The 12,027-nt window shown below is 44.6% G+C and overlaps 2 protein-coding genes across 13 annotated transcripts in view; one reads left to right on the top strand and one right to left on the bottom strand.

The window, feature by feature from the left end:
• Positions 1–6,556, bottom strand: part of MAEA (macrophage erythroblast attacher, E3 ubiquitin ligase) — a 53,141-nt gene extending 46,585 nt beyond the window's left edge. For 3 of the 10 annotated variants that reach the window (XM_074587345.1, XM_074587352.1, XM_074587346.1), the window contains exon 1: positions 6,289–6,411. Coding sequence is in view for 2 of the 10 variants with exons in the window: in XM_074587343.1 (XP_074443444.1) it covers positions 6,145–6,213 (69 nt within the window). In the remaining 8 variants the exon portion in view is untranslated. Of the gene's footprint in view, positions 1–5,716; positions 5,992–6,144 lie in introns of those variants that run through there. The other 7 variants (XM_074587351.1, XM_074587342.1, XM_074587343.1 and 4 more) reach the window with 6 other exon arrangements.
• A 391-nt stretch (positions 6,557–6,947) lies between these two features.
• CTBP1 (C-terminal binding protein 1) overlaps positions 6,948–12,027 on the top strand; it is a 249,997-nt gene continuing 244,917 nt past the window's right edge. Inside the window, exon 1 of one of the 3 annotated variants that reach the window (XM_074587319.1) lies at positions 6,948–7,098. The gene's annotated coding sequence lies outside the window, so the exon portion shown is untranslated. The remainder of the gene's footprint in view (positions 7,099–12,027) is intronic. The other 2 variants (XM_074587321.1, XM_074587333.1) reach the window with 2 other exon arrangements.

The following is a 12,027-nucleotide window of genomic DNA, read 5'->3' as shown; positions in this document are numbered from 1 at the left end:
CCTTTGGGCTAGAGATCCCATTTCCAATCACACTGCTCCCAAAATAACTTATCCCAGCTGAAGCGACAGCATTTCTCCTAAGGCAAATAATTAAGGATTATTGATTCAGCAGACCTGTATCACAATATGTGAATGACCAAAGTTCTACTCAAGAGCACTCAAGAAGAAGCTGAGGTGAATCAAAAGTAGGTTGTGAAACAGTTAAATTACTGGCTATCAAAATAGAGATATCTCAACAAAAACTTGCTTTATTTAAATAAGCAATAATGTATTGTAAGCAGTCAAGTAATAGAACATATTTCACACTCTGGTTTAGCAAATACTTCCAATATAGTGTATCTTAAGGCTGTAAGCTATGGGGGGCCAAGTGTACAGTGAAGGCAGTTTCTTAAGTTTACAAGGACTGACTGATGAATTTTGCCAGCATGCCCTTATAGCAAATACCCATCTGCCAAAACAGTACTTCCCTGAATCTCTGGGCCCAAAATGGGCACCATTATGCTGGTTAATGTAGGAGCTACTAAATTGAAAAGACTGTGGGAAGAGGTTTAGATAGGTAAGAAAAACTGACGCTGGGTGTCTGACACTAAGAGCTCCACTCCTATCACTCTAAGTTGTGAAGTATTTTCCTCCTATTACAATGTCTAGCAAATGTTTGAAGCTCATCTTTACTCTCTTGGGAAACATTCACTATACAAAGAATCAAAGATTTCACAGATGTTCTTGTTTTATGTCAATATTTAAAGACCCCAACATGTTAGCTACTACACATATTGTTTCTATACCAGAAAACATACACAAACCAAATTCAAAAGATCACAGGGCACTGTTGCGTGAAAACGCTACAAATCAAGCCTACTGCAACTGTGAACTGGAACATCAGATAAGTATTCACTTTGAAGATACTAACAGGAGGTCTTCTGTAAAATGTTTGAGAGTGTTTTTCTTAAAGTATTTTCCTACACAACGGAGTACTGATAATCAAGCAACATCTCTACCTCATGGCCATGCTGTTACTTATTGCCTTTTACTGTGTTTTCTTCCTTCATTAATCACTTTAAAATGTGTTTTATAGTGAGTGGGCAGGGGTGAAAAACAGACCAATTCCCACAGGAGCCAACTCCTACTTTAGCTGCTTTCCAAAGTCAAACTTCTTCTGAAGTCTGACAGCACCAGATTTTTCCCAAAACCCAGCAGCACACAGAGCCCAGTGCAGAAGAACAGCAGCAGTACAAAAGATGTCATGCTTGTTTGCTGACACGCACACATGATGTGTCAAAACAGGAAGTGCATTATTCAGCAGCACACAAATGCTCGGTATGCACACTCAGTGAGTCAGAGCACCCAGTGTGAAGGTGGATTTAGCACGAAGTACAGTGTTCACACTGAGTTAGTACCAAGCTGACTGTTACTAATATCCACCTCTAGCTTATTGTGTCAACCTTCTACTTGAAAAGCACTTTACAAATCAGGTGATAACTAGAAGGGCCCTGTGTATTTTTTTTTTTGTACATTGATGTACTGACAGTGCATTGGATGTTATAAGTTCTGTTACTTCTTCTCCAGTTCTGCCTGAACCACTTTCACTGAACAACTTCTGCTGCTGTATGTTCAAAGCTTTGACAAAAGTATTATGTGTCTCATAATATCAAAGTACAAAGCTAAGTTCAAACCCAACAGCTTACTAGTGAAGCTTATGAACAGGGGAAAAAAAAAGAAAGCAGTACAACCAATTATGCAAAAATTTAATCTTGCACCTTCTCTGCTTCCGTGGGAAAAGAAGTTGACCTGAACTGTTTGACATCTTTGTTAGTAACCGAGATGATGGGTCAGAATTTACCTCCAAAGTTTGCAGATGATACACAACTGGGAAGAGGTGTTAATATGCCAGATGGTTGTGTTGCCATCCATAAGGACCTCAACAGGCTGGAGAAACGGGCAAACAAGAACCTCATGAAATTCAACAAAAGGAAATGCCAAATCCTACACTTGAGAAGGAACAACTACACAAACCAGTATATGCTGGAGACCCACGGCTTGGAAAACAGCTTTGGAGAATAGAACCTGGGGGGCCTGGTGGACAAGCTGCCCATGAGACAGCAATATGCCCTTGCAGCAAAGGCGGCCAACAGTACCCTGGACTGTGTTAGGAAAAATGCTGCCAGTGGGCCATGGAAGGTGATCCTTCCCCTTCACTCATCCTGAGTTAGACCCATCCGAAGTGCTATGTCCAGTTCTGGGCCTCTAGTACAACAGAGACATGGACATACCAGAGTGAGCACAGCAGAAGGCCACAGAGCTAACAGACTGAAGCATCTGACATATGAAAAGAGGCTGAGAGAGCTGGGATTGTTTAACCTTGAGAAAAAAAGGCTCGGGGGAAGTCTTATCAACATGTATAATTACCTGATGGGGGGAGTAAAGACGATGAAGCCAGACTACTCTCACCAGTTGGTGCCTGGTAAAAGGGCAACAGGCAATGGACACAAATTGAAATACAGAAAATTCCATGTAAACAAAAGATTTTATTTTATTTTTTTTTTTACTACCATAACAGCAGTCAAACACTGGAACAGGTTTGTCTAGAGAGGCTGGCACCTCCGTCTTGGAGATAATCGAGAACAGTCTGGACATGGCCCTCAACCTGCTCTAGTTGACCCTGCACTGAGGGGAGGCTATTGGACTAGACTGTCTCCAGAGGTCCTTTCTAACCTCAGCTACTCTGCAATTCTGGGGACTCAGGATAGAAGCAACATACATTTCATATAATCCTATTCTCCTACCTGTTCCCCTCTTTAACAATCAGGTAAACGTGGTATTTCCATGAGAAATTAGTATCGTATTAAATCTGCTGCCAGTATTTCCCCTGCCACAGCTGCCAGCAAAAGAAGCCAAAGAGCAGCTCTGAGAAGGTGCTCAAGTGTTCTGTGCTTCTACAGCTCTCCTTTTGATCTGTTTTTTAACGCAGCCACAGGCCAGCTAACCCTATACTGTTTGCCAATGAACAGCCCAGTTAAGAATATTTTCACAAGTGATCATTCTTGCTTTCAAGTCTTACATCTTCCACTTTTGGGGTCTTACTCCATACAGTTTGCTAGTTCAGCTTAATAATTATTCACACTTCTAAAGACACGGATGAACTATCTAGCTTCCTGTCACCACTTGCTTATTAGTGTCTCAGCAAAGAACTACAATAATAATGTTTGCATTCATTCGATTTTTAATGTGCACAAGCGGGAACATAGGAAGTTCCAATCAAATATGAGAAAAAACTTCTTTACGGTGAGGGTGGCAGGGCTGCCCAGGGAGGTTGTGGAGTCCCCTTCCCTGGAGACTTTCAAGACTCGCCTGGATGCAGTCCTGAATAACGTGCTCTAGGCAATCCTGCTCTAGCAGGGGAGTTGAACTAGATGATCTCTAGAGGTCCCTTCCAACTCTGAAAAATTCCGTGTTTCTGTGATTCTGTTTTTAAATTGTCGGCTTTCATGTTACATGCTCTCAGATGAGACTAGCATAATTCTCTATCGGTAGGCTTTTTTTTTATTATTATTATTAAAATAATTCTACAGCACTTTGGAAGAGGAATAGTTGGCAATCTTCTTGTCCTTGAGAAGGGATTGGACTGGGGGGAATATTCAAATATTATTTTGTACACTTAAACAGCTTCCCTAGATTCAGCTGAAGAAGTCTATTTACTTCCCCTGAGCTGAACTATTGAAGAATGGCTGAAGCATTTCCACTCCTGCAGCAACCACAATTCAGCTATGGAAAAGGCATTTCCCTTTGCAGTTCTAAACACTCTCTCACATGAAAGGCCCTCTGTGGAACACACTGTAAATGTAGAGCTATTACACAACTATTATCTAGCGATGTTGGCATGAGGAAGCTAGAGGAAGGAAACAGGAAGGATATAAATACAAGTCTACAATCTTTTATATTTCACTCACATCAGGGAAAATCACCAGTGTCCAGAGCTCTAAGAGAAATGTCTGAGCTACTACGCTGGTGGGCAAAAATAAAAAAATAAAAATGATATGCATTCATTTCACTCAGTGTTCGAATAAACTGTAAATAAAAATTCAGATGCTCAGTCACACAGAAACTTGCAGGCACCTGCCTCCTAATGAACAAAATTGGATTTGATATCAACTTACTTTAGTAGACTTTAGCCTTGGTGTTCATTTCTCCCTGCTGCTTTTTCACCTCCACCACTAAAATATTTTGATATATGACTCACAGTTAAGAACATTTAAGAGGACACACTCAAAAGACTTGAGCAGACACTGTCCTGGCAGGTTTTTTAAACAATGAAAAATGCTATTAAAGATTACAGGAACAACTCAGAAGTTGAATGGGTTCTGGGAAGAATCAACAAACACCACCTTTGCTAGGAAATTAAAGAGTTTCTCACCCTCTTACTATTTAGCTTCCCAACTTTACAAACAACATTCCATTCTCTTATGTATATTTTTGTTAATATTTTTCAGGGAAAAAGAATGCTTGTGGAAATAAAAGAATTAGTCCAAAATATTATCTACCTTTTAAATGGCTGGCACCCTGACAATTCAACTTAAGTCATAATCAGCAAAACAAAAACTCACTGATCCTCACTGCCAGTAATTTTTCAGGAATGTAACAAGCAAAGCTGTGATAACAACTGGAATGCATCTAAAATGCAGTCTTAAAATTATCTTCTTAACTTTAAATGCCTTCACATTGTTCTGGACATAGAAAGTGCTAGAGCACTCTTTCCAGCTATTTCAAAATTCAAGCCTGATGCCGTCAGCTTTAAAGTACTTCACGAGGACAGAAAGAAGCCTTCATATGTAAAATGGGAATCAACACCGTCCTTCTGCTTCTTGGAACTGAGTAGAATAAAGCTAGGACAGTGGAGAAGGAGGACATGCACAAGAAGAACATGGCCAGAAAGCCTGCAAAACAAACACTGCAAAGCGCACACAGTACTCAGTGCACAAAAGTGCAGCATGATCTCAGCACAACAAAGTTTACTTTGCATAAACACCTCCTATAGATGAAAAAAATGTCGATATACTGACATGAGATCTGTTTAAACAACCATTTTGCAACAGAGATCCTTCTCCTAGCTCCCTCCCACAGTTATTGCTATTAATGTGGTAGACCTATTCTACATACAACACAAGACTTCAAACAAAGGTTTCCATTGATTCCTATGAGCATCATCCTTCCAGTTCAACAATCTTTGGAGGCGATGACCTTAGCGCTGAGTACCGAGTTCTTCATTTGCTTCACAATACCTAGTTAAAGCCAAAGACCAGCTATGCAGCCTTGGGAAGCTACCACCCTTCAGACAGGCTCAGTACCTTATCGAACACTCCGTGCTTTTACCAAACCGTAAGTATTTCACTCATTCGCCTTCTACAGGCCTCCAGCCTTTTCCAGTACGTTTGTCCCTTTTTATATTTTAAGCTCAACTCCATCTTTGGGGGACCAGGGAGCCAGGGAACCATATTCTGCTGCCACCCCCACTCCCTCCCCTTTAACACGTCTCCTAACAACGCCACGTCGATCCAGCTAATCGTCTGGGACGAGCATTTACAGCAACCCTCGGTCTCCCCCAGCCATCGCTCCTACGCCCCTAAACCCCGCCTGGCTCCGTCCCAGCCCTCTCCCCCCACCACCCTCCTCCGCTACGACCACCGTTTCGCCTTGCCACAGGGACCCGGCTTCTCCTCACCCCCCGCCTCGGGCAGCTCCTCCGAGCTCTCAGCGACGCGGTGTGTGCCCCTAGGGCGGCCCGGGGCCTCCCCCTTCACCTCGGGGCACGGAGCCACCCGGGGGTAGAGCGGCATATTCCAGGCACGTCTCTCGCCCTCCGCCGAGGGGGAGGGGAAGAGGAGAAGCCGTAGCGGCACAAGCCCGGACCCCCAGCAGAGGAAAACGGGGACGGGCAGCGGCGTGGTGGGAGCCGAGCCGAACCCCTCCCCACCCCGGCGGCTCCCGAGGCGGGGAGCGGGAGGGAAAGGGGGGGGCCCGGGCGCCCCGGCTGGCCAAGCCCTCATCTTCCTCCCCCCTCAGCACCGCTCCGGCAGGAGCCGCCGGCGGCAGCTTTACCCTTCTCCTCCGAGCCGGGGGCAGGAGGAGGGGAGGGAGCTCAGCACCCACCTTGAGAGTGGGATACTCCTGCACCTTCAAAGTCATTGAGAGCTGAGCAGCTGATTCCTGCACCGCCATCTTGGATTGGGCACCAACCTCCTCCCTCCTCCTCCCCCGCCCTCCCCTCAGCCCGGACCGGAGGGAGCTACCTACAGCGCGCGCGCGGCAGGACGGGCGATAAAGGCCTTCCTCCGCCCCATCCCTAATGGAGACGGGGCGAACCAACGCGCCGCCACCCCCCCTTCAGCACCTCCCTCCCCTCCCCTCCCCGCCCCCGCCGCGGCGGCGGTGTGGTACGGTCCGCGGGCCGGCGGTGGCGGAAGAGCAACGGCGGGGCGAAGGACGACAGCCAATGAGGGCCGCCCTTGCGGCGGTTCCATTCGTGCGCCGTGACGCCCCACTCTACAGCTTGAGAAGCCGCGCCTGATAGGGCAGCGGTGCGGGAGCGGGCGGGGCCGCCCGCCGGCGCGGACAAATCAAGAGGAATTACGGCACCGAGATAGGCGGGAGTCTGAGGGGTGATGGACATCCAGCCACCCAATTGCGATAGAGAGGTCTTTCCCATCGCCCAATCAGAATCTTTGCTAGAGCTGAGTAGGCGGGACCTAAAAGTAAATTTTGATGGTGACTTAAAACGGCCGTTTTAACACCCCCCTGAGATGTCCGGGAAGGGGAGGGGCGGGACGAGGGGCGGAGCCCGGGCGAGGGCGTGCGGAGCGCGCTTTGACGGGCAGGGCTCCCGGCCAACTCCGTTCCGCCGCCCTGCTGACGGGCAGATAGCGGGGCGAATGGGTGGCTCGGCTGGGGAGGGCGGGCGGGGCAGCGGCGGCCCGGCGTGTGGCTGTGTGTATATTGGCCGGGGTGGGGAGGGGGCCGCCCCTAGTAAGTTCCGCGGGGAGGAGAGAGTGAGTGAGAGTCAGTGAGGCGGAGGCGGCGGGAAGAGGTTTAAATAGCGGAGACAGCGTGAGTTCCCCTTCCCCTCAGCTCCCTCTCCCCGGCACCGCGCCGCTCTCCCTTAGCCGGGGCAGGCGGAGGCGCCCGGCGTGGCGTCCCTCCCCCGGTCCGCCGCGGAGCTGCCTGCCCTCACCCCTGAGGGGATGGGGGCGGGGGGACGGCCCCGAGCCGCGGCGGGGCCGCGCTCCCGGGTGGCCCGGCGCTAAGTTTCCACGGTGTGAGAGGAGGCGTGGGGTGGGAGCAGCTCCCTCAGTAGCCGGAGCCGGTCTTGCCTTCCCCGCGGGGGTTAGAGGGTGGGGAGGGGGGGTTGGCTCCCGTTCGGCCCTTGAGGAGTGTGCCCGGCCGGAGAACGGCTTCTCCCGCCTCCCCGGGCGGGCGCGGGCGGCGCAGCCCTGCGGCTCCCTCATGGGGGCGGGGAGGGGGGGAACACGGCCGGCCCCCGTTGCCCTCCCCGCCGTGCTGCCCGCCCCCCCCCGGCCTCCCTCACCGCCCGGTGCCCGGAGCACCGGCGTGCGCTGCGAGCTTAGAGCAGCGGTTTTCAGCTTTGGGGCTTTTCCTCTCTCTCTTTTTTTTTTTTTCGGTTGGGTTTGCGGGGTCCTATCAGCGTCTGGAGGGAGTTGTGTATCCTTCTGAGCGGTGTAACGCCGTGCTCCAAAGGCTTGCGGGTCTTGCTGACCTCTGGTCAGTCCCTGAGAGTGGTCCACGGCAGTTGATGGGCCCATAAGGTGAAAAGCACTGGTTTAAACGAGCAATAATTCCTCCGCTGAGCATACCAGAATGTTTCCATATAAAAAAAGGGGGGGCCTGATCCTGCAGATTGTCTCTACTTGTGTGACTGCGGAAGAGCAGTCTTGGAGTATTAATCTTCTGATTATTGATACAAAGCTACTTTCTTGGTAATATGCAGAGGGCAGTGTCTTGAGATTCAACCGGAACGTGCTCTCTTTTAGTGCACTGCATGAAGTTTCTCACTGTGCTTTGACCACTTTAGTGAGTGAGACGGAAGGCACTTGAAAGTGTTAGTTCTGCAGCATAACAGTAAGAAAGTGGAAATGTACTGATCATGAGCTGTATGTGCGGCGATAAAAAACTTTCTTCTGTTGTTGAAGTTGGCGGCAAAAGTTCTGTTTCTCGATGCAGGTGCTTGCCATTGTCAGCAGATATGTTTCAGGCAGCGTGCTCTTGTTGTGGTTTGAAGCTTTAAAGAGACCCCAAAACCTGTATCCATTAATAATCACGGTGGTTTTTGCTGTCTTTTCTAAACTTTGTGGTTATATTATTTCTGGTCTGCAGAAGACTGTAGAAAAATAAACATAAATATTTCCAGGAAGATAAAACATGTTTAACTTTTGTGGTTTGAAAGAGCAAGTCATATTTAATAAGTGTGTTTCTTACAATATTTGGTAACATTATTTATTTCTAATGTGCATAGACCCCATTACACTGAGAACATCTATCCGTTACAAAGAGCTGGTGGAAAATAAAAGAAAATGTGTGAAGTCGTGTAGTTGAGTGTTAGATTCTCTTCAGCCTTGGAGTGCAAACTATTTACTTGTGTTTACTCTCAGCTGCCCTGGCATTCAGTCTGCTACTGACCATAATCAGCAAATGTATGCCTAAACATAATTTGCCAAGCCGACACCAGGTGCAAAGGCTTTGTTTAAAAAGTATATTAGTAAAAACATTAGTGTTAGTTACACCTGGGATTAACATTCATGTCTAGACACGATCTTGGGGCTGGATTCTGCAAGAGGATTTGTGTAAGGAGGATTTTGACTCCATTTAGGCACTGCGTAGAGAATGGTTCACCTGAGCTTGTCAAGTGGAGGACTGAAAACTTAGCTCAATTGTTGCCGTATTTACAAATGTAATTATGTGGCATTGTAAATTCTTCCTGTTGTTCCTGTCTGTCTGAAATATTCTGTAAACTAACATTTAGATGGAAATTTGTTCAATATTCCATATCATTGATGTTACTGAACAGCCTGAACTTCGCACACTTTAACTCTTTAGGCCTATGATACTTATAGGGACTGAAGAAGTGTGACTTTACATGTAATTTACCAAGTCATATGTGTATTTGTCCAAAACACTTACTTGCAATAGATTTTTTTATATGTAATCCCTTAATGGTCCTTTCTGATATTACAGTAGCTAGCTTAATAAGACAAATATTTTATGGATACAGGTTATGTTCTCAGACTATATCTGTCTTTAAACTGAAGAATTATTGGTGAAGGTTTGTCAGACACGAGTAGCCAAAGTTAAAGGGTTTGCTTAATGGAACAGATGGCCAAGAAACCATCATGTCAGGGAAAACAGCATGTATTCCGTGTATTCTTGGTTTAACACAAGAGGGAGCATGTCTAATCTTTAACCTTTAAATATTGCAACTTCAGAGAGGAAGCTTTAAGTGTTGAGTGTCAACTAATTTATGTTCTAGGCTCCATGTGCAAATATTGATACAACCTATGCATATTTCTGGCATGTTTTCAACTTTAGGTTGCAGCTGTTGATTTATAATATAAATGTTGGCATGATAAATGTGGAGATAAGAACTAAGCTAATGATCTTTTGAACTTGATAAAATCTGTAGTTTCCTGCTGAATTTGACAAAATATGGTTATTGTTATTCCTGGGTATGGTTATTCATATACAGAGGTTGTACTTTGTTCTATAATATTAAGTTAATAAATGTCTTCTGCTTAACGTACCATACAAAGTTATAAAGCTGAGGCTTAATTTAATTTAGTTTAATTGCCAATACAACTTTGCTTTTACAGTTCTTCTAAATTCTACCACTTTATTCTTAAATAGGAAATACAAATTTGGATCTACTAAGAAGGTTTGTGTACCGTATCTTGTTTATTTTTCTTTGTCCCCTAGTGGTGTAAAAGGAGGAATAAAAATCAGCTTCCATTTTGTATTTCTTAGCGTTGTCCAGTTGAATCATAATCTATTAATGTTTGTCTTCATTTCATATCTTATTAATGTGAATTAATGATTAGTTAAAATAAAGTAGTGCATACAGAATACTCCAAACCTTTAGGAAAACCTTACTCATTTGACGGTATCTTAAAAGTATTTCTAATCGTCCTCCAGATAAATTATTAGAGAAAAACATCAGTCTACCATTAAGCATTGCATGCAAATTATGTATCTTTCAAAAACATAAATACTCTGTATGTTATGTGGTGGAGCAAAGCAGAAACCTTAGTGCCCTGGTTCCACGTGCTGAAGAAAACTGCTGTGGATTCAGATTTTACTACGCTTATTTCTCTTTCCTCTTTGTGGACATTATAACCTCTGTGCCAGGGTGGCAGAAGTGAATGTGTGTCACCATCACTTCCCATTTTGGCAGATGAGACTGGCATAAGCCAGTGATATAAAGTCCTATGTTGGATCAGATAGGAGCACAGGTAGCCCCACTGGCCTTAAGCAGCAGATGGGTGGTGATTGTACTGTCCATCTTGTAATGGAGAAGTAGAAGCCTTCACTATATTCTCCTGGTGAGTTATGATGTTTGTGAAATAGGACCTTATCTTTCATCTATGTTACTTTTTTCTTCTGCATAATGGGAGAATTTTTGGTATTTTTTTAACAACTACTGTGCACAGCATTGACAGAAAAGTTGTTAATATCAAAGTAGCTTGTCTTCAAAATATGCCAGGCAGCTGTCTTTGAAAGACAGAAATGCGAGATGACCTGTACTAGTACTAGGTACCTTGAGATAGATATTCAGTAAGTGTTATGACTTCTAGAAGATAATGAGGATGAGACAGTCCTTACTGGGGAAATTGTTGCTTTACTGAGTTATTCACAGTAACCGAGCATTTGTAATGGATTGCTGCATTTTAATGGATGTTACTTGATATTATATATTTTATATAATACATGTGCAACAGTACTGCAGTCTCAGAAATTCATAGAGAGCGGAGACACACCTTTTGATGAACAAATGTTGATATACTGAGTTTTGTAAGGATCAAATGTCTGTTGCCTTGGCTGTTCCGTATCAGTCAAAAGGAGCAAAACTTAAGTTTTAGTTTTCTCGCCCAGCAGACTTAGGCGGTTACACAATTTTTACATTAAATGCACATTTTTACTTTAAAAGAAAGTAATAGTGTGACCGTATAATCTTTCTTTGATATCATAACTTTAAGCTTATAACTGAAAAGTGTATTAGTGTATCTGGCTTGTGTAAATAGGCTGGAGTAGCTGGTGGGTTTGTTTCCGTATCTGGAGGAAATTACCAAGAGTGTAAAAACCCAACAAACAAAACAAAACAAAAAACAACCCCACAAACAGAACCCAGCGATTAACAAACTCAGGAGAGATTGCCCTGATGTACCAGAGTTTAGAGCATCGTTGTAGAGTAGTAATTGCAGATCAAACGCTTTGTTTCCTCATTTTAGCATGATTATAAGGACACTTTCCTTATCAGGGGAAAATGTAGATGTACTCAGCAATTGAGGTTACAAAGTTGCCATAATGGATTAGAGTTGAGACCTCAGTAGAGGCCATTGTCTGTGCTGAATCAGCTGTGTGAGCAGACAATTTAATATTTCTGTTACTAATCTGGTACCTTTCAGGCAATGCATGTGTGTAAAAGTTATTTAGAAATTATTCCATGTTTACACAAACTGGTTTTCAAGTGTCAAAGCATTTATTAATTTGCTTTTCTAAAAAAAAAGGGGGGGGGCAGAATTCACAATGTAGATCAAATTCTTGTGAAATCTCATTTCCAAAAGAAAAGTTGTATTTGCATAAAAAATGGCACGTGGGACTTGGTGATAAAGTGCACAGACTCCTGTAACTTTCTGAATGGTCTAAATGGATGTTTTAAAATACAAAGGGGAGGGGGTTTACCTGCGAGCAATTTTTTAGCCGTAAGCAAATTTTTTTTTTTTCTGTCTGAGTTACAGCCCCCTGCAAAAT

This window comes from Larus michahellis, chromosome 5, assembly GCF_964199755.1.
Source record: "Larus michahellis chromosome 5, bLarMic1.1, whole genome shotgun sequence".
In the NCBI taxonomy this organism is placed as follows: domain Eukaryota; kingdom Metazoa; phylum Chordata; class Aves; order Charadriiformes; family Laridae; genus Larus; species Larus michahellis.
Note: the sequence above shows the minus strand (reverse complement) of the source record. Positions and strands in the feature narration are given on the sequence as shown.